Source organism: Sus scrofa, chromosome 2 (assembly GCF_054392235.1).
Source record: "Sus scrofa isolate SSC_HxYL_T2T_F1_AM1 chromosome 2, Sscrofa_HxYL_maternal_Yorkshire_Landrace_v2.0, whole genome shotgun sequence".
Lineage (NCBI taxonomy): Eukaryota > Metazoa > Chordata > Mammalia > Artiodactyla > Suidae > Sus > Sus scrofa.
This window is the reverse complement of record NC_139384.1, coordinates 16,216,261-16,236,665: the sequence shown is the minus strand read 5'-3', so window position 1 is coordinate 16,236,665 and position 20,405 is coordinate 16,216,261. Positions and strand designations below refer to the sequence as shown.

The following is a 20,405-nucleotide window of genomic DNA, read 5'->3' as shown; positions in this document are numbered from 1 at the left end:
AGGAACCCTGACCAGTAGAATGATTCTTGAATAGATCAACAGAAACAGAGTCCTAGGCACACGGAAAAGCAAGTGCAAACAGACTATGCTGATCTTATAGGGAGAAAAATCAGAGAGTCCCGTGACCAGAGAGAAATAAGAGTGAAACATTGAAAATGAGACCAGAAATATAATAGAGACCTAAGTATGAAGGGCTTATGGGATTTTTCTGGAGAGAAATGAGAAGGCATTGGAGGTATTGCGACATGATCCAAATTATGGTTTAAAGGATTACTCTGCCTCATTGACCACAAAGAGTGAAAAGGGGACATTCATTTTGAGAACACCATAACAAACTAGGAAAGAGCTTATATAGTAATTTGGTCCAGGTTGGTAGCAGTGTGTATAATGAGTAAAAGTATGCTCATGGATACAGTTTTCACCATTGATGGGAATATAAAGTGATACCTTCACATATGATCAACTTCTGACTTTATTTAACATGAAACATACACTTCCACATACATCCAATAATTCCATCCTTAACTACTTCTGTAGGTGACAAAACCTGTTCACAAAACTTGTGATGTAATGCTCATAGTTAGTTTGTACTTAATAGCCAAGAAGTTGAAATCAGTCAAGTGCACTTAAACAAAAAGAAGGACAAACTAGTTTATAAATGCAATGAAATATTCCACAGCAATAAAAAAGGAATGGAGAACTAATATACACACAAAATTTTTTTTCTAGGTGAAAGAAGTCTTACATTAAAGAGTACTTTTTTTTATTTTTAGGGCCACACCTGTGTTATATGGAAGTTCCCAGGCTAGGGGTCCAATCGGAGCTGTAGTTCCTGGCCTACACCACAGCCGCAGCAATGCAGGATCTATGTTGTGTCTGTGACCTATACCACAATTCATGGTGACCCTGGAGCCTTTACTCACTAAGTGAGGCCAGGGATTGACCCTTCATCTTCATGGATACTAGTCAAGTTCATTAACTGCTGAGCCATGATGGGAACTCCAAAGAGTCCTTTTTGGGGAGTTCCTGTTCTGGTTCAGTGAGCTAAGAACCCAAGATAGTGTCTCTGGTAAGCAGGTCCTATCCATGGCCTTGCTCAGTAGTTAAGGGTCTGGGGTTGCCACAAGCTGTGACAGAGGTTGCAGATGAGGCTCAGATCCCTTGTTTCTGTGGCTGTGCTGTACACAGGCAGCTGTAGCTCTGAGTTGACCCCTCGCCTGGGAACTTCCATAGACTGCAGGGGGGGGGGGAGCTGTAATAAGAAAAATAAATAAATAAATAAATTTTAGAAAGAGTACATTTTTTTTTCTTTTTCTTTTTTTTTTTTTTTTTTTGTCTTTTTTTGTCTTTTGTTGTTGTTGTTGTTGCTATTTCTTGGGCCGCTCCCGCAGCATATGGAGATTCCCAGGCTAGGGGTCGAATCAGAGCTGTAGCCACCGGCCTACGCCAGAGCCACAGCAAGGCGGGATCCGAGCCGTGTCTGCAACCTACACCACAGCTCACGGCAACGCCGGATCATTAACCCACTGAGCAAGGGCAGGGATCGAACCCGCATCCTCATGGTTCCTAGTCGGATTCGTTAACCACTGCGCCACGACGGGAACTCCAGAAAGAGTACATTTTTATGTTTTCATTTTTATCAAGGTCTGCAAAACTCAAAAGTGATGGAAAAATGAAAGAAAAGAGCAGTTCCACATATGGGGGGAGGGAGTGGGGTTATCTAGGATTCAGCATGAGGGAAATGTGTGTGATCACGGAAATGTCTATATCTTGATAGTAAGAGGTTTGGTTTCATGTCTTTGTAAACTTTCTTATGTGTTTGAAAATTGTCATAATAAACTGTTGTGAAAAGCACATTTTCTTCAGCATCCTATCATTGTTTTATTTCTGACAGGAAAAGTGTCTCTGTGTGCTTTCGTACACGTTTGGGGAATGTATCTTTTTGGAGACTCGTTTTCTATATTTTTTTGATCATAACATCATAGTATACCGATTTCCCAAAATTACTACAAACTCTCCATGGAACATTGACAGATACAGAGCATTTCACTTTATGGATCATGGGACATTTGATCCATTCCTTTACTGTTTGAATCATACCATGTCCTAATTTTCACTTGAATGAACATTCTTGTGACAAGGGATTCTTTTCCACATTTATGATGAACTAGATGGCAACTCTCCACTTAATCATTTATATTCCACAGAGCCTGAGGCTCACTGCATATTAACAGTGATTCTTTTCAGTCTCTGCATGAGACTCAATAACTCTCTGGTGTGTTACACTGAATGACCAAGGAACACATTGCCCTTTGATTGAGACTGAAAATGCCAACAAAGAAAAGCCCAGGACTGGATAGCTTCACAGGTGAATTCTACCAAACAGGTAAAGCCAAATCAATACAAATAGAGGATACACCTTCTAAAAATAGAGGAAACAGCTTCAAGTTCTCTTTATGGGGGCCAGTATCACCCTACTTCCCAAGGCATATAGAGGCATCATAAAGGAAGAAAATTATAGTCATATACCCCTGAAGAAAATAGGTGCAAAACTCTAAACAATCTATTAGCAAGCTGAAATATTCAGCATGATAAAAGTATCAAACAACCAACTCCAAGTAAGGAGTTCCGATTGTGGCTCACTGGTAATGAACCTGACTAGTATTCATGAGAACACAGGTGGTTTGACCCCTGGCCTTGCTGAGTGGGTTAAGGATCTGGCATTGCCATGAGCTGTGGTGAGTATCTGTTTGCCAATGTGGCTCAGATCTGGCATTGCTGTGGCTCTGGAGTAGGGTGGCGGCTGCAGCTCTGATTCAAAACCTAGCCTGGGAACTTCCATATGCCACAGGTATAGACATTAACATAAATAAAATAAAATAAAATAAAATAAAATAATTACTCCAAGTGGGAATAATTCCTGGAATGCAAGATTGGCTCATCATTTGGTTCATCAAAGGCAAATCAGATAAAGTGATACACTACATTAACAGAATGGAGCTTAAAAACCTCATTGTCTTCTAGGCAGATGCAGAAAAATCATTGGACCGAACTTAACCCTAATTTTTATGATTAAAAGTCTCAACAAATTTGGACTGGAGAGAAATTTCTTCACTATAGTAAAGGCCATATATAAAACCCCACAACCAACTTCAAACTCAATGGTGAAAAAGTGAAAGCTTTCCTTCTAAGATCCAGAATAAGGCAAGGATACCCTCTTTTATGACTTATATTATAACATACTTTTAAAAGCTCAACCTAGAACTATTAGGTAAGAAGTAAAGATTTTCAAACCACAGAAGTGAAATTATCTCTTTCTTATGTACAAAATACAAAATGCTCTACAAGAAACAACTTTCAGAGTTAATAAATGAATACAATAAAGTTGCAAATTACAGAATCAACATTAAAAATCATTTTGATAGGCACTAACAATAACTTTTCTGAAAATGAAATTAAGGAAGTAAACCCATTACAATAGTATAAAAATAATACTTACAAATAATTCTGTCAAATGAAGCAAAACATTATTACACTGGACTCTACAAATCATTAAAAGGAAACAAATTAAAGAAGACAAAATCAAAGAAGACACCTTGTGTTCATAGACTGAAAGATGAATATTGTTAAAAAGTCCATACTATCCAAATTTATCTACAGATGCAATGCAATCCCCATCAAAGTTCCAATGATTTTTTTTTGGAGGAGAGGACATGCCTATGTCATGCAGAAGTTCCCAGGCCAGAGATCAAATATGAGCCACAGGACTGACAACACTAAATCCTTAACCACTAGCCCACCAGGAAACTCTGGGAATGGCATTTATTTACAGAAATAAAAACAATCCTAAAATTCATGTGGAAACACAAATTTCCCCAACTAACCAAATTAGTAGTAAGAAATAAAAATAAAACTGGAAGCATCACACTTCCTGATGTCAAAACATATTAAAAAGCTACAGTAATTAAACAGGATGACACCACCATAACAAACAAATGTATCAACCAAAGACACAGAATAGGGACCCCAAAAACCCAAGTATATACTCTCAACAGCTCTTTGATGCAAACTAAGAATATACAGTGGAGAAAGCAGAGACTCTTGAACAAATATGTTGAGAAACTGGATAATCAATCCATACAAGATTGTACCCTTACATTACACCATATGCCCAATCAGTTTAAAACGAGTTAAAGATTTTAATGAAGGAACTGTAACTGTAAAATTCCTTGATGAAAACAGAGATGAAATGCTGCATGACACTAAGCTTGTCAATGATTCCTGGGGAAGAGACAAAAGCACAAGCAAAATAATCAAAGTTAGATAAGGGAGGCAACATCACTAAACACAGCAAAGGAAATCTTATACAGGGTGAAAACCCAACTTACAATGGGAGAAACTATTGGTAAATCACATAAACAACATCAGATTAAGATAGAAAAGAGGCAAAAAATTCCTACAAGTCAATAGAAAAGAATTAACAACCTGATTAATAAAGCATAGAGGACTCAAGTAGACAGTTCTCCAAAGAAGATAACCAACTGGTATATGTGGTCAACATCATTAATTATCAGGGAAATGTAATTAAAACCACAATGACATATCATCTTCCATTGAGTCAGATGTATGCATCAAAACAGCAAATACAGCAAGGGTTGGCACATATAAGGAAAAATTGGAACACTTGTATACTGCTTGTGGTGGTACAAAATTATGCAATCCCTAAGAAATTTCCTCAAATAATTGAAAATAGAATTACTATATGATACAAATTTTCACTTCTGGATCTACATATCCAATGTGTTGGTATCAGGAATGCAAAGAGGTAACTACATGCTCATCTTTATTGCCGCGTTGTTTCCAATACCCAAGATATGAAAACATCCTGTTTATTGAAAGATGAAATGATTAAGAAAAGATGGCATATAGATGCAATGGAATATCACACAGTCTTTAAAAAAGGAAATACTGCTATATGCAACAACTTGGATGAACCTGGCTAATATTATGCCCAGTGGAATAAGACAGTTATATAGGGACAATTACTGTATGATTCTACTTAGAAGAAGAATATACAACAGTCAAACTCATAGAAACAGACAGCACTTGCCAGGGCTAGGGAAAATTTTTTCTTTGTCTTTTTTTGCTATTTCTTGGGCCGCTTCCATGGCATATGGAGATTCCCAGGCTAGGGGTCGAATCAGAGCTGTAGCCACCAGCCTACGCCAGAGCCACAGCAACGCGGAATCCGAGCCACGTCTGCAACCTACACCACAGCTCATGGCAACGCCAGATCGTTAACCCACTGAGCAAGGGCAGGGACCGAACCCGCAACCTCATGGTTCCTAGTCAGATTTGTTAACCACTGCGCCACGATAGGAACTTCAGGAAAATTTTTAATTATAGAAGTAAGTTATATGAGTAAGTTCCAGAGTGAGTGTAAGACGTGCTTATAGTTAACATTATTCTGTTGTGTAATTTAAAGAGGGTGTTTCTCAAGTGTTTTTAATCACAATAAAAATTTTATAAAATAAATAAATATGTAAAAGAATTATCTTCTTTCAAAAACTAATAAAATTCTTAAAATATAAAAAGGAACATATAGAGATGACAAATAAGATAGAAAAAGATAATCAACATCAAATGCTATTAAAGAATTGCAAGTAGGAGTTCCCACCGTGGTGCAGCAGAAATGAAACTGACTAGGAACCATGAGGTTGCAGGTTGGATCCCTGATCTCACTCCATGGATCAGGGATCTGGCATTGCTGTGAGCTGTGGTGTAGGTCGCAGATGCAGCTCTGATCCTAAGTTGCTGTGGCTGTGCCTGGCAACTACAGCTCTGATTGGACCCCTAGTCTGAGAGCATCCATACGCCACAAGTGTGGCCCTAAAAAGAAAAAAAAAAGAATTGCAATTAAAACAACAAGATGCACCTATGAACCTATAAAAAGGTGCAGACCATGCACCTATAAAAAGCCAAATTCAAAACAGGACAACACAAACTGTCAAGCATGTAGAGCGGCAGGAACACTTCTGCATTGTCCATGGGAATACAAAGTTGAATAACCACACAGAAAGACACTTTTGTGTTTTACAAAACTAAATTGATATAAACCCAACAATCTCACAACATAGTATTTACACAAATGAGTTGGAAACTTAAGTCTACCCCAAAACCTGCACACAGATATTTATAGAAATGTTAACTCATAACTACCAAGACTTAGAGTCAATCCAGATGTTCTTCAGCATGTGAAAACGTAAAGAAACAGTGCTATATCCACAATGAACTAATAATTATTGAGCACTAACAAAATTTAAAAAGCACTCTCTAGCCATGAAAAGACACAAAGGAATTTTAAACACATACTACTGAGATGAAAGAGGATAATCTGAAAAGGTGACATGCTGTAAGATTCCAACTATATAAGATTCTGAAAAGAACAACAACAACAAAAGGAAACAATAAAGAGCTCTGTGGTTGGTGGAGTTGGAGAGAGGGAGTTGTTAACCAAAAACAATAAAAGAGCCAGTTATTGACCAATAAAGCAGGCTTATTCAGGAACACAGAAGAATCACAATTAGAAACACGTAACTCTCATGAACCACATATAAACGTGGTAAAGCAGAGTGGAAATTCTTTTATAGCAAAGAGGCAGTTAGGAGGGGCTGTTATACACAAGTCCATTGGAGGAAACTGGGAGCTTGATAATAGTGGTTTTGTCACCTGAATTTAAGTCTCTTGTTGACTGAGGTGTTGCCAGGCAAGGATACATTCTTCCTCCTGCTGGTGGCAATGAAGTATCACATCCCACCAGAGAGAGGAGGCCCTTCTCTTTCTGTTGGGATCTGTGTTGATGGTATGTGCCTGAGAATTCCCTCCCCATGCTGGTTTTCTAACCCCAGTTTAGTGGGGCTTCCCTTTATTAAGTTTAATAAGAGGGATGAGTAGGCAGGACACAGAGGACTTTAAGACACTGAAATTATTGTGTATGATATTATAATGGTGGTTACCTGTCATTACACACAGACCCAAACCTATGGGGTGTACTATACAAGGACTGAACTCTGAACATAACCTATGGACTGTGGCTGATTATGATGTGTCAATGGCGTTATCAGTTTCCTTGACTGTAACACAAGTACTACTCTAGTCCAGGATTTATTTTTTCTTTTTAGGGCTGCACCTGTAGCATATGGAGGTTCCCAGGCGAGGGGTCTAATGGGAGCTACAGCTGCTGGCCTATGCCAGAGCCAAAGCAATGCCAGATCCAAGCCACAGCTCAGGGCAATGCTGGGTCCTTAACCCACTGAGTGAGGCCAAGGATGGAACCTGCAACCTCATGGTTCCTAGTTGGATTCATTTCAGCTGTGCCATGACAGGAACTCCCATCCTTTCTAATTATAAAGCCAACAACAACAACAACAATGCCGAGATCAATCTTGGAACAACCAGTGACTCAGTTATAAGTCTTCGAAAAGAATATGAATTTCTAATAGAATGTAAGTTATTGAGACCTGGATACCTAAAGAAATGATCATGTGAAGCATTTAGATTTTTTTAGAAAAGTCAAAAACCACATGATTATCTCAAAATATGCACCCCCCCCACATTTGACAAAATCCAACATCCATTCATGATAAAAACTCTTACCAAAGTGGGTATACAGGGAACATACCTTAACATAATCAAAGCCATTTATGACAAACCCATAGTCACTACACTAGTCAATGGAGAAAAGCTGAAATCCTTCCCACTAAAATCTGGAAGACGACAAGGAGGCCCACTCTCACCACTTTTATTCAAGGCAGTATTGCAAGTCCTAGCCACAGCACAAAAACCAAAGAAATAAAAGGTATCCAAATTGGAAAAGAAGAGGTAAAATTGTCACTGTATGCAGATGACATTCCACTGTCTATAGAAAACCCTAAGAACTCCACACAAAAACTTCTCAAACTGATCAATGAATTCAGCAAAGTAGCAGAAGACCTTATTAACATTCAGAAATCTGTTGCATTTCTGTATAGTAACAGTGAAATATTAGAAAAGGAATATAAAAATGTAACACCTTTTATAATTTTATCCCAAAGAAGTAAATACCTAAGAATAAACCTGACCAAGGAGGTGAAAGACTTAAATGCTGAGAACTATAAAACATTATTCAAGGCAATTAAAGAGGATTTAAAGAAATGGGGAGATATCCCATGCTTCTGGATTGGAAGAATTAATATTGTTAAAATGGCCATACTATCCAAAAATCTACAGATTCAGTGCAAGCCCTATCAAATCCATGACATTATTCACAGAACTAGACCAAACAACCCCCAAATTTATATGGAACCATAAAAGATCCAAAATTGCCAAAGAAATCCTGAGGGGAAAACAACATCAACAACAAGAACATCAAAACTAAAAATAAGCAAGAGGTATAACTCTCCCCAACTTCAGACAATATTACAAAGCTAAAATAATAAAGACAGTGTGGTACTGGTACCAAAACAGACATATAGACCAAAGGAACAGAATTGAGAACCCAGAAATAAACCCTGACACACATGGTCAATTAATCTTCAACAAAGAAGGCAAGAATATATAATGGGAAAAAGACAGTCCCTTCAGTAAGTGGTGGTGACAGAATGGAATAGCTGTATGTAAATCAATGAAACTAGAACACACCCTCACAAAAATAAACTCAAAATGGCTTAAAGACTTAAACCTAAGGCAAGACACCATACAACTCCTAGAAGAGACATAGCAAAACATTCTCTGACATCAATCATACAAAGGTTTTCTTAGGTCAATCTCTCAAGGCAATCAAAATAAAACAGAAATAAGCTAATGAGACGTAATCAAACTTAAAAGCTTTTGAACAGCAAAAGAATCCATAAAAAAAGACAACCTATGGAATGGGAGAAAATAGCTGCAAATGATACAACCACCAAGGGCTTGATTTCCAAAAGATGCAAACAACTCAACAACAAAAATACAAACAACCCAATTGAAAACTGGGCAGAAGACCTAAACAGACATTTCTCCAAAGAAGATATATGGATTGCCAACAGGCACATGAAAAAATGCGCAACATCCCTGATTAGTAGAGAAATGCATATCAAAACTACTACGAGGTAGACCTGTCAGAATGGCCATCATTAATAAGTCTACAAATATCAAATTCTAGAGAGGATGTGGAGAAAAGGGAACCCTCCTTCACTGTTGGTGGGAATGTAAAGGGTACAATCACTATGGAAAACAGTATGGAGGTACCTCAGAAAACTACATATAGAACTATAATATGATCCAGAAATCCCACTCCTGGGTATACATACAGATACAACTTTCCTTCAAAAAGACACATGTACCCGAATTGTCATGGTAGCACTATTCAGAATAGCCAAGACGTGGAAAAAACCTAAATGTCCAACACTAGATGAATGCATTATGGAGATGTAGTACATATTCACAATGGAATTCTACTCATCCATGAAAAATAACAAATAATGCCATTTGAAGCAATATGGATGGAATTAGAGATTCTCATACTGAGTGAAGTCAGAAACACACATGTACCATATGATAGCACTTACGTGTAGCACTTAAAATATGGCACAAATGAACCTATCTACATGAGAGAAACAAACTCATGGACATAGAGAGTAGACTTGTGGTGGCCAAGGGTGAGGGGGAGGGAGTGGGATGGACAGGGAGTTTGGGGTTAGTAGAGGCAAACTCTCACATTTGATAAGCAATAAGGTCCTGCTGTATTGCACAGCGAACTATATCCAATCACTTGTGATGGGACATGATGGAGGATAATATGAGAAAAAGAATGTATATATATATGCATGGCAGGGTCACTTTGCTGTACAGGAGAAACTGACTGAACATTGCATATCAACTATAATGAAAAATTCCAAAAATAAAAGCCATGAGTTATGTCTTTGTATATGTGGTGAACATGATTATTTTGAAATTGATTCCTTTAATATATGTCTTTGTTTTTTTGGTCTTTTTTCTAGGGCTGCATCCACAGCATACAGAGGTTCCCATGTAGGGGTCTAATTGGAGCTGTAGCTGCTGGCCTGGCCCAGAGCCACAGCAATGCAGGATCTGAGACATGTCTGTGACCTACACCATAGCTCACAGCAATACCGGATCCTTAACCACTGAGTGAGGCCAGGGATTGAACCCACCACCTCATGGTTCGTAATCAGATTCATTAGTCACTGAACCATGATGGGAACTCCATAATATATGTTTTTTATAACATGAATTAACAAATAAATGGAAATGAAATTGGCAAATATGAGACATATCCAGTTTTGCCCAAATAGGTCCAAATATATATTCATCATTGGAGTATTTTCTATATGTCTGTCATTCCTTGTTAATGAATGTCTGGAGCCCATAGAATAGAACCTCTGGTTTCAGGCACCAGTGTTTCCCCTGGATTGTGATTGTAAAAAAAAAAAAAACAAAAACATAAGACCTAGCAAAGTTTATGTCCTGATGCAGGATTGTGTAATTTAGGGCACTGGGTGAGAATATGGTAGATTTTATTGGTCCACTTTCGCTTCTACCAGTGACATAATTTCTTCTTTTTCCTGTCCTCCAGCACTCTCTTGATCTTCATTCTCCTGGATACCTTCTTTTTTTTTTTTTTTTTAGGCCAAGGGAAATGATAACTAGGAATCCTTGTTTGTATCAGATTCCTGAGTATGATGTGGATTAACTTGCTATGTTTATAGGATAAGTGGACAAACTAAAAGTTGAGTTTATTATATCTAGGATGAATCTGACTGAACAGAAACTTTGGGGAATAAACTCTGGGACATTAATAACTTACATCATTAAATCTTAGAGTATTCCCAATGGAATTCAGGAATGAATCATTTTGCGTTTTTTTTTTTTTTCTCCCCAGTGTTCTGTAATAAAGCTGGTAACAAAAAGGGTAGGCAGATGTGATGATGATTCAGAGAGTCTTCTAACTGTAAGTGACAGATTATTTTCATCATTTTATTTGTTTTCTTCTTTATTTTTTGCTTATATAAAATTGGAGCATATTTGTTTATCTACCATACATGATAGACAAAAGATATCCTCAAGTTCATAATACTAATGTGGCTTATAATCAGCAAAATGCTAAAACAATACGGTAAATATTACTTCTTATGAGGTTGTAGAAAATGTTCAATTTAAAAGTTCTTATTGAGCATCTACACGTCACAAGGCATTGGGTTGGAAGTGCGGAAAATAATATCTGAAGAACATAAAGTTTTCTCATATTCTTATTCCAGGAAGGCAGCTAAAATAAACACACACATTCTTGTTGTAAGCTATATGATGTAATACTGCAAGAAATGTTATACATAAGGCCTTTAGAGAGCAGAAGGATACATTTCCTCTCTCACAGGTAATCACTAAAGGCCTTCTAGAGGATATTTCTTAGCATGTTGGTCCTGAAGTTCCTAGAAGGTTCAACAGCTAGAAATGGAAAGGCATTCCATGAAGAAAAGAGAGGGCAAGATGAGTGTGGATACTCTACACCTATGTGTTTTTAATCTTTAGCTAGTACACTACTTACATGATAGAGATCTCATCTGATCCTTCTACTGATTTTTACATGCTCGCACTGCATCAAGGACAGATCCTGATTATACAAAAACATTAATATAGTTCACTGGAGAACTACAGCCGTTTCTAGATTTTAAAATATTGTAGATTACAAAATAGGTTAAAATTCCCTTTTGTAGGATACAAAGAGAACCACTGACATGTACTTGAGGACACAGAAAAGGTTTTTCATATAAATTATTAAATATGTGGCTAATGTAGTCTGGAGTGCTTGAAACTTGAATGTAGAGAAATGGGCTTTTTGGAAAACTAATTTCACTCCTTCTTCTCCAGATATGAGTGGCAATATCCATGTCTTTGTGATACCAAATATTTGATGGGGACACATAATTATTTTTCATGTATCATATGTATTTATGAATCTTAGTTTATCTTAAATGTGGAAATACAAATGTAAAATAAAAGAAATATTCTTGTCCTAGCAAAGGATAGGGAAATAGATTTGGTAACATACAAACAGAAAACTGTATATTCAAAAGAGTGGCCAACATCAAGCAATATTGAAGTGACAGAGACTATCCCATCATCTTGCCTTTAGTGCCTACATAGTTTAAGCTTCAATACTTTATGATATGTCACTTTTAAATTAATAATGGAGGAAAGAGCTTATTGACATGATTAAGATACCAACACCAAGACTCTGTTTCCTTAAGATTATGTATAAATCCAGAGATATTTTTTTAAATAATTGGAAACCCAAACCCAAAGTGAATAACTTGATTAGACCTTTTCCCAAGAGGGGTTTTTGTTTTGTTTTGTATTTTTGGAGAAATGAGAGGCATTTCATCTCTGTTGAAGAGAAGAAAATTCCCTCTGGAAGGGAAAAATGTTTAAAGGAAATCTCGTGCCTAGTTAGCTTATCATAATCTGTGCCGTGGCTGCTCACAACTTAGAGACAACATATTGAAGGTTGGATAGGATAGAGGAGAAGCAGATTGGAATAAGCACATCTTCCAGATTATATTTAAATATGTTACATTCCAGTCTATATTTTTACTTTCATAGAGTGCCACTGCCAGCATCATCTTCACAAGAAAGAACGAACGAAAAAAAATCTGGTCTTGGAAATGACCCCACAGTAACAGTTCTTTCTAAATGTGAAATAAAACAAACTCTTCACTGAAAGAAGGGACATTTCAAGCTGAATAATTGTTTGCTAGGACAAAACAAATGGAACAAAGACATCAGTTACTGACTATCTATTCTGACTCTTTTGGAAAATGAATTTCCCTCCTTCTTCTGCTCTTTTCTCTGTTCTAGGAATATGGGGTTTTCAGATTCCAGAATGAGATGAATTGCACTGGGAATATCACTATGATCAGACCCTACACCAAATGCCAGGTGACATCTTCACCCAAAAGAAAACCACCCCATTGGTAACATGCTTAAGTAAAAGCTTGATTTTCTAAAACATGACCTCCCTTTCATTTAGAAGTGTAACTTCAGGAAATCTGAGTGTTCTAAAACATGCTTTTCAAATTGGAGAATGAAAAAATAGCAAGAGTTATTTTTGAGATATCATCAAATAACAAAGAATATTCCTTCTGTTCATTATATATGCCAAGGACTGCATATAAAGATGCTTGACGTTTGCAACAGATTATTTGAAGGTAATATGTCTTTCCTCTTTTCAAGCTGGAGATCTGAGAGAGTTTGTATGGAAGAGATGAAGCACATTTATATTTATAAATGACATACTGTTTAAAAAATATATACATATCAAATATGAAAAGGATAAATGAATGAAACAAGGTATCTTTTAGGTGCCAAGGCTGGGGTACTACTTTAAGGCAGCCAAATATATTCTAAATGATGAATGATGCACAAGGCAAACACGGGATTCAGTGTGTATTGAATATGGCCAAAAGATAACAAAGCAAATAATGAAATGAGCCATATATATTAACTATATATTCAAAAAATTAACCATGTCAAATCTAACAAGGGATTGCAGTTAAAGAGTTTTACAAGAGAGTTTACCATCCACAAGCTTATATGAGGCTCAACATGACCCTATGTAGTGGTCATTACAAATTGAGAAACAAAGCATTATTAGTTAGAAGACACAAACAAATTATTGGGAAACCACAGCTAGAATATGCCTCATAAGCAATATTTATATTGACTTAAAATGTTTCATAGTAGCATAGATCATGCCATATTGTAATTCTTTATTTTATTGCAGATAATCCATTTCACACACATCCCTTCTCCTCATTCATGAAATCATGCAGCTGAACAATAATGTGACTGAGTTCCTTCTACTTGGGTTGGCACAGGATCCTGTTAAGAAGAAAATAGTGTTTGTCACTTTCTTGATTTTCTACTTGGGGACATTGATGGGTAACCTGCTGATTATTACTACCATCAGGACCAGTCGGGCACTTGGGAGTCCAATGTACTTCTTCCTTTTCAACTTATCTTTAACTGATACCTTCCTCTCTACTTCCATTGCTCCTAGAGTGATTGCAGATGCCCTTTTGAAAAATGCCACTGTCTCTTTTAATGAATGCATAGTGCAAGTCTTTTCATCCCATTTCTTTGGCTGCCTGGAGATCTTCATCCTTATCCTCATGGCTGTTGACCGCTATGTGGCCATCTGTAAGCCCCTGCACTACACAACCATCATGAGCCACCGGGTCTGTGGTGTGCTGATGGCTGTGGCCTGGGTAGGATCCTGTGTGCATTCTTCAGCCCAGATTTTTCTGGCCCTGAGCTTACCTTTCTGTGGTCCCAATGTGATTGATCACTATTTCTGTGACTTGCAGCCTTTGCTGAAACTTGCCTGTGCAGACACCTATGTGACCAACCTACTCTTGGTGTCCAACAGTGGAGCCATCTGTACAGTGAGTTTTGTCATGCTGATGGTCTCCTATGTCATCATCTTGTATTCTCTGAGAAACCACAGTGCAGAGGGGAGGAAAAAAGCCCTCTCCACCTGCATCTCCCACATCACTGTGGTCATCTTCTTCTTTGGTCCTTGCATATTTATATACACACGCCCTGCAACCACCTTCCCCATGGATAAGATGATAGCTGTGTTTTATACAGTTGGAACCCCTCTGCTCAACCCTCTGATTTATATGCTGAGGAATGCAGAAGTGAAAAACGCCATGAGAATGCTATGGAGCAAGCAGTTTATCTCAGGTGACAAAAAATGAATACAAGTTTCAACGGTTTTCATCACCACTTAGATTGATCCAGTTTTCCCTGGAGAGTATTATCTTTTATTGTGTTAATGTAATCCTATCATAGGTATTAGTGTCAGTTTCCTTCAGAGAAAGAAGCACTGTGAACACATATGCTGATTAGTGTTCGTTTTTAGGTACTGTTCAGTTTTCAATTTTATACCAGGGATAAACAGGAATGTAAGATTCATTGCTTTTTAGTTGTTTTTCACTGCCGTTTCCCTGCTCCCACTCCCCGCCTGCCTAACAGTGGTTTTGAGCTAATGTTTTCACTGTCATCCTTCATGTTGACTTCTTGTCTTCTCTGTTTATATTTACACTTTTAAATGCTTACATCCACAGCCTAAGAGGTTCTCTCCAAAAGCCTGACTGACATTTTTCCAATAGTTTTATTTATTAGACACTATGGTCACATCTGTCAGAACACGGACCTTCAACTTGAATGTTCTTCCTGACTCAGCATAAAGTACCATGTTCAAGTCAGAGAGAATCTTACTGTTGGAAATGACAGATTTTCAACCTTTGTGTGGTATAATTTGAATTCTTACCGTATGTTTCCTTAGGTTCTTCTAACAGTGGCAAAATATAAAGACAAAATTCTACTTCTGAAGTAGTTTTTTGACTTTAGAAAGGCGTTGACTATTGGATTTATACTTAAAGTGGTATTCTTTGGGTAAAATTGATGTTACCAATTTGATTCCTTCTGAATGTGGAGGTGGCACAGGCTTCTTTTGAATTTCACAAGTTTTAGTGTTTGAAGATTCAGTTATTGCAATTATACAATTGAGGGCCCAAATTAAGGGTGATACATCTACATGGTTGGGAAGCAGAGAGTGTAAGCAGTTGAAGTTAGTGAATGTTAACCTATTAATAGGTTAAAGTAAATAATGATATACTCAGGGGAGGATCTTATGCTTTGAAACTTATATGGGTATGTTATATCATGGGTGTGGACAGTGAATTCCATCCAGGAATCACACTCCTTTGCATTTTCCCAAAGGCATTGAAGACTTATGGCCACACAGAAATCTGAATGCACTTTTATAGCAGTTTTCTTCCTTTTTTAAAAAGGATTTTTATTTTTTCTCTTATACCTGCTTTAGAGTGTTCTTTCAACTTTCTACTGTACAGCAAAGAGATCCAGTCATGCCTACATATATCCATTCTTTTTCTCACATCATCCTCCATCATGCTCCATCACAAGTGACTAGATAAAGTTCCCACGGCTATACAGCGGGACCCCATTGCTTCTCCACTCCAAAGGCAACAGTTCACATCTATTAAGCCCAGCTTCCCAGTCCATCCCAATCCCCTCCTCCTTAGCAACCACAAGTCTGTTCTCTAAGGCTATGAGTTTCTTTTCTGTGGTAAGGTTCATTTGTGCCATATATTAGATTCCAGATGTGTGATATCATGGGGTATTTGTCTTTCTCTTTCTGACTTACTTCACTTAGTATGAGAGTCTCTAGTTCCATCTATGTTGCTGCAAATGGCAGTATTGTGTTCTTTGTTATGGTTGAGTAGTATTCCATTGTGTATATATACCACATCTTCCTAATTCATTCATCTATCAATGGACATTTAGGTTGTTTCCATGTCTTGGCTATTGTGAATAGCGGCTCAATGAACAAACAGGTGCATGTGTCTTTTTAAAGGAACGTTTTGTCTGGAGATATCTCAAAGCATGGGATTGCTGGGTCATATGGTAGTTCTATATTTAGTTTTCTGAGGTACCTCCATACTGTTTTCCTTAGTGGTTGTACCAATTTATATTCCCACCAACCATGTAGTAGGGTTCCCTCTTCTCCACATCCCCTCCAGCATTGGTTATTTGTGCACTTGCTAATGATGGCCATTCTGACTGGTGGGAGGTGGTACCTCAGAGTAGTTTTGATTTGCATTTTTCTAATAAACAGGGATGTTGAGCATTTTTTTCATGTGCTTGTTGGCCATTTGTATATCTTCTTTGGAGAAATGTCTATTCAGGCCTTTTGCCCATTTTTGCAGTTGGGTGGTTGGCTTTTGTGCTCTTGAGTTGTATACGTTGTTTGTATAGTTTAGAGATTAAGCCCTTGTCCATTGCATCACTTGAAACTATTTTCTCCCATTCTGTAAGCTGCCTTTTTGGTTTTCTTGTGGTTTCCTTTGTTGTGCCAAAGCTTGTCAGTTTGATTAGGTCAGTTTTCTTCTTAACTGAGAAAACTCAGAAGCAATTGAGATGTCCTTCAATAAAACTGGTATATCCAGACACATATGAATCAGTGTCACTAAAGAAAAACTATGAAGACATAAAAGACATGAAGAGAACTTGCATGCATGTTACTAAGTAAAAGAAACCAATCTGAAAGGATTAAAAAACTGTGTGATGGTAATCGTATGACAATCTGAAAATGACAAAACTATGGAGGGAATAAAAAGTTCAGTGGTGGTGAAGGGTCACAGCGGAGGGATGGATGAACAGGTGGAGCAGTGAGACTCTTCCATATGGGCCTATAATGGTGGATGCTGGATATGTGTCATTATACATTTGTCCATATCCATGTGAGGCCCAACACCAAGAGTCAACTCTAATGTCAGCTCTGGGCTTTGGCTGAGAGTGATGTGTCAGTGTAACTGCATCGACTGAACAAATGTATCCCTCTGTGGGTTGTTACAAATGGGGAAGGCAGTGTGTGAATGGGACAGGGCATACCTTGGATATCTCTGTGTCTGATGCTCAACTTTACTGTGAATCTAAAACTCCTCTAAAAAATATAAGCTATGACAATAAAGATGTCAAGAGAGAAGACCGAAATTGGATGCTAAACAAAAAACACCTGCTCAGCTCAAAAGAAGAGAGGAAAGAGAGAACATAATAAAGGAGACAAAGCAAAAGTAAACTGCAACAGGATGAACTTAAACCCCCACATTTTCACAATCACATTATATGCAAACATGCTATATTTAAAAGACAGAAATTTTCAGAATAGATATAATAGAAAAAAACTTCAACCCAGAAAAGCAATGGACTAATTAGGGATGCCCTAGCATGAAGCTCAGAAACAGAAAGCATGCACAAATGAGTCAATGCTGGGATTCAATTTATATGGAGTTCATGAATAGGGAAAACTAAAAGAGTGATACAATTCAGAACAGTTGCATCAGGGGAACAGATTGAAAAAGGGACTTGGCAGAACTTTGGGGGTTAATGAAAGTATTCTAGAGCAAACATTTGTTGATAGTTACATGAATATATACATTTATCAAAAGTCATCAAACCATATGTTTAAAATCTGTATCATTTTCATAAAATCTAGCTCAGAAAAAGAATTGTATTGAAAACACTTACTAAGTCTCCCTAAAAAACAATTCATCAAATCTAGTGATAATTTCTATAGAAAACAAGCAGAAGAGCACCTGTTATTAAGACTATCATTCCACAAATAAAGATATACAGAAATGTGATTTGAAAATTGGTACCCAATAGTAATTTTTAACAGCTACAATGGACTTCACCAAAGTGAAACACTTTGGTAATAAAAATGTTACTATCAAAGAAGTGAAAAGCCAGCCCACAGTTTGGGAGAAAATAATTGCAAATCATTTGTAAGCAACTTGTTCCCAGATTATATAAGTAACTCCTTATTAATAAAAAGACAATAACTCAGTCAAAAAATGCCAAAACATTTGACTAAGCATATGTCCACTGAATATATACAAATGGCCCAAAGTGGAGTTCTCTTCTGACACAGTTGGTGAAGGATCTAGCATTGTAACTTCAGCAGCTTGGGTTGCTACTGTGGCATGAGTTCAAATGCTGGCCTGGCAACTTTCATATGCTGTGGCCTCAGCCAAACAAACAAACCAACACATGGGCAAAAGCAGATAAGAGAGGTCAACAACTTCCATCTTTAGGAAATGCAACCCTAAGCCATAATGAGATAAAGCTTCATACCCACTAGATGCCTAGAATCAAAAAATACAGAGTGATAAGTACTGGTGTGTATGTAGAACAAGTGGAGTTGTTCTATATTGCTAGTGAGAATGTAAATGATGCAGCCACTTTGGAAAATGGTTGGGAAGTTCCTCAAAAGGATACATAATAACAATGACCCAGCAAGGTCTCTACCCAAGAGAAATGAAAATATATATTCACAAGGATACATGCACACCAATGTTCACCACAACATCATTCACAATAGCCACGATGGGGAAACAATCCACAGGTCAATCAACTGACGACTGGATAAATGACACATCCAAGACCTAGAAGACTATTTGGAATAAAACAGAAATACTGATTCTTACCACATCATAAATGAAACTTTAGGAATATTATGTGATGTGAAAGAAGAATGTTACAGCAGACAACATATTGCATGATTGTTTTTTTGGTAAAAATGTCCAGAAAAGAAAATCCTTATAGATTAAGGTTTGACTAGGGCCGCTGGTAACAGGAGTAGAGAGGAATGAGGAGTGACTACTAATGGATATGGGGTTCTTGGGGGAGTGAAATGTAGGTTGTAAAATTAGGTCATGTTGATGCTTGCATAGATTCTATACTAAAAATCATTATACACTTCAAACGAGTGAATAATACAGTATATAAATTCTATCTCAATAAAGCTGTTAAACTAGATAAACATGAAACCTAGTAATCATTTCTACAAAACAAAAGACCATAGGGCAGATATCATTACAAGTTTATCTGTTTATTTTTTTCTTGGCTGCATGGGGTGTGCAGAAGTTCCCAGGCCAGGGGTCGAAACTGCACCCCAGCAGAGACCCAAACCACAGCAGTGACAACACCATAGCCTTAATCCACTGAGCCGCCAGGGAACTCCTTTCCAAGAGTGCCTCAGATTATATACCTGGCCTGAGGATTTTTGCATGCCACAGGCGTGGCCAGAAAATGAAAAGCTGACTCAACCTCAAAACTACTTGAACTCATTTACAAAATCAGCAAAGTAGAAGGATATAAGATTCACATTCAGCAACCAGCCTCATTTCTCCATCCTAACAATGACATGTTAGAAAAGGAATACGAAAATACAATACCTTTTGAAACTGCACCCCCCAAAATCAATAACTTGGAATACACCTGGCCCAGGAGGTAAAGGACTTATATGCGGAGAACTATAAAACATTAATCCAGGAAATTAAAGAGGATCTACAGAAATGGAAAGATAGTCCATGTTCATGGGGTGGAAAAATCAATATTGTAAAAATGGCCATACTACCCAAAGCAACCTACACATTCTATGCAATCCCCAACAAAATACCCATGACATTTTTCACAGCACTAGAACAAACAATCCAACAATTTATAGGGAAGCACAAAAGGCCCAGAATGGCCAAAGCAATTCTGAAGAACAAAAACCAAGCCGGAGGCATACCTCTCCCAGACTTCAAGAAATATCACAAAGCCACTGTCGTCACGACAGTGTGGTACTGGTATCAAAACAGACAGACAGACCAATGGAACAGAATAGAGAACCCACACACACCCTGACACCTCTGGTTAATTCATCTTTGACAAAGGAGGCAAGAGCATAAAATGGGAAAAAGAAAGTCTATTCAGCAAGCATTGCTGCGAAACCTGGG

General features: G+C 37.5%; 2 protein-coding genes across 2 annotated transcripts in view; one reads left to right on the top strand and one right to left on the bottom strand.

Moving 5' to 3' along the window:
- LOC110259269 (olfactory receptor 4C46-like) overlaps nucleotides 1-20,405 on the bottom strand; it is a 949,087-nt gene that overhangs the window by 773,031 nt on the left and 155,651 nt on the right. The gene's annotated exons all lie outside the window — the stretch shown is intronic.
- On the top strand, nucleotides 13,784-14,795 carry LOC110259270 (olfactory receptor 4C16-like). The gene has a single exon (XM_021083052.2). The coding sequence runs from the start codon at nucleotides 13,863-13,865 to the stop codon at nucleotides 14,793-14,795; it is 933 nt and encodes a 310-aa protein (XP_020938711.2). The 5' UTR covers nucleotides 13,784-13,862.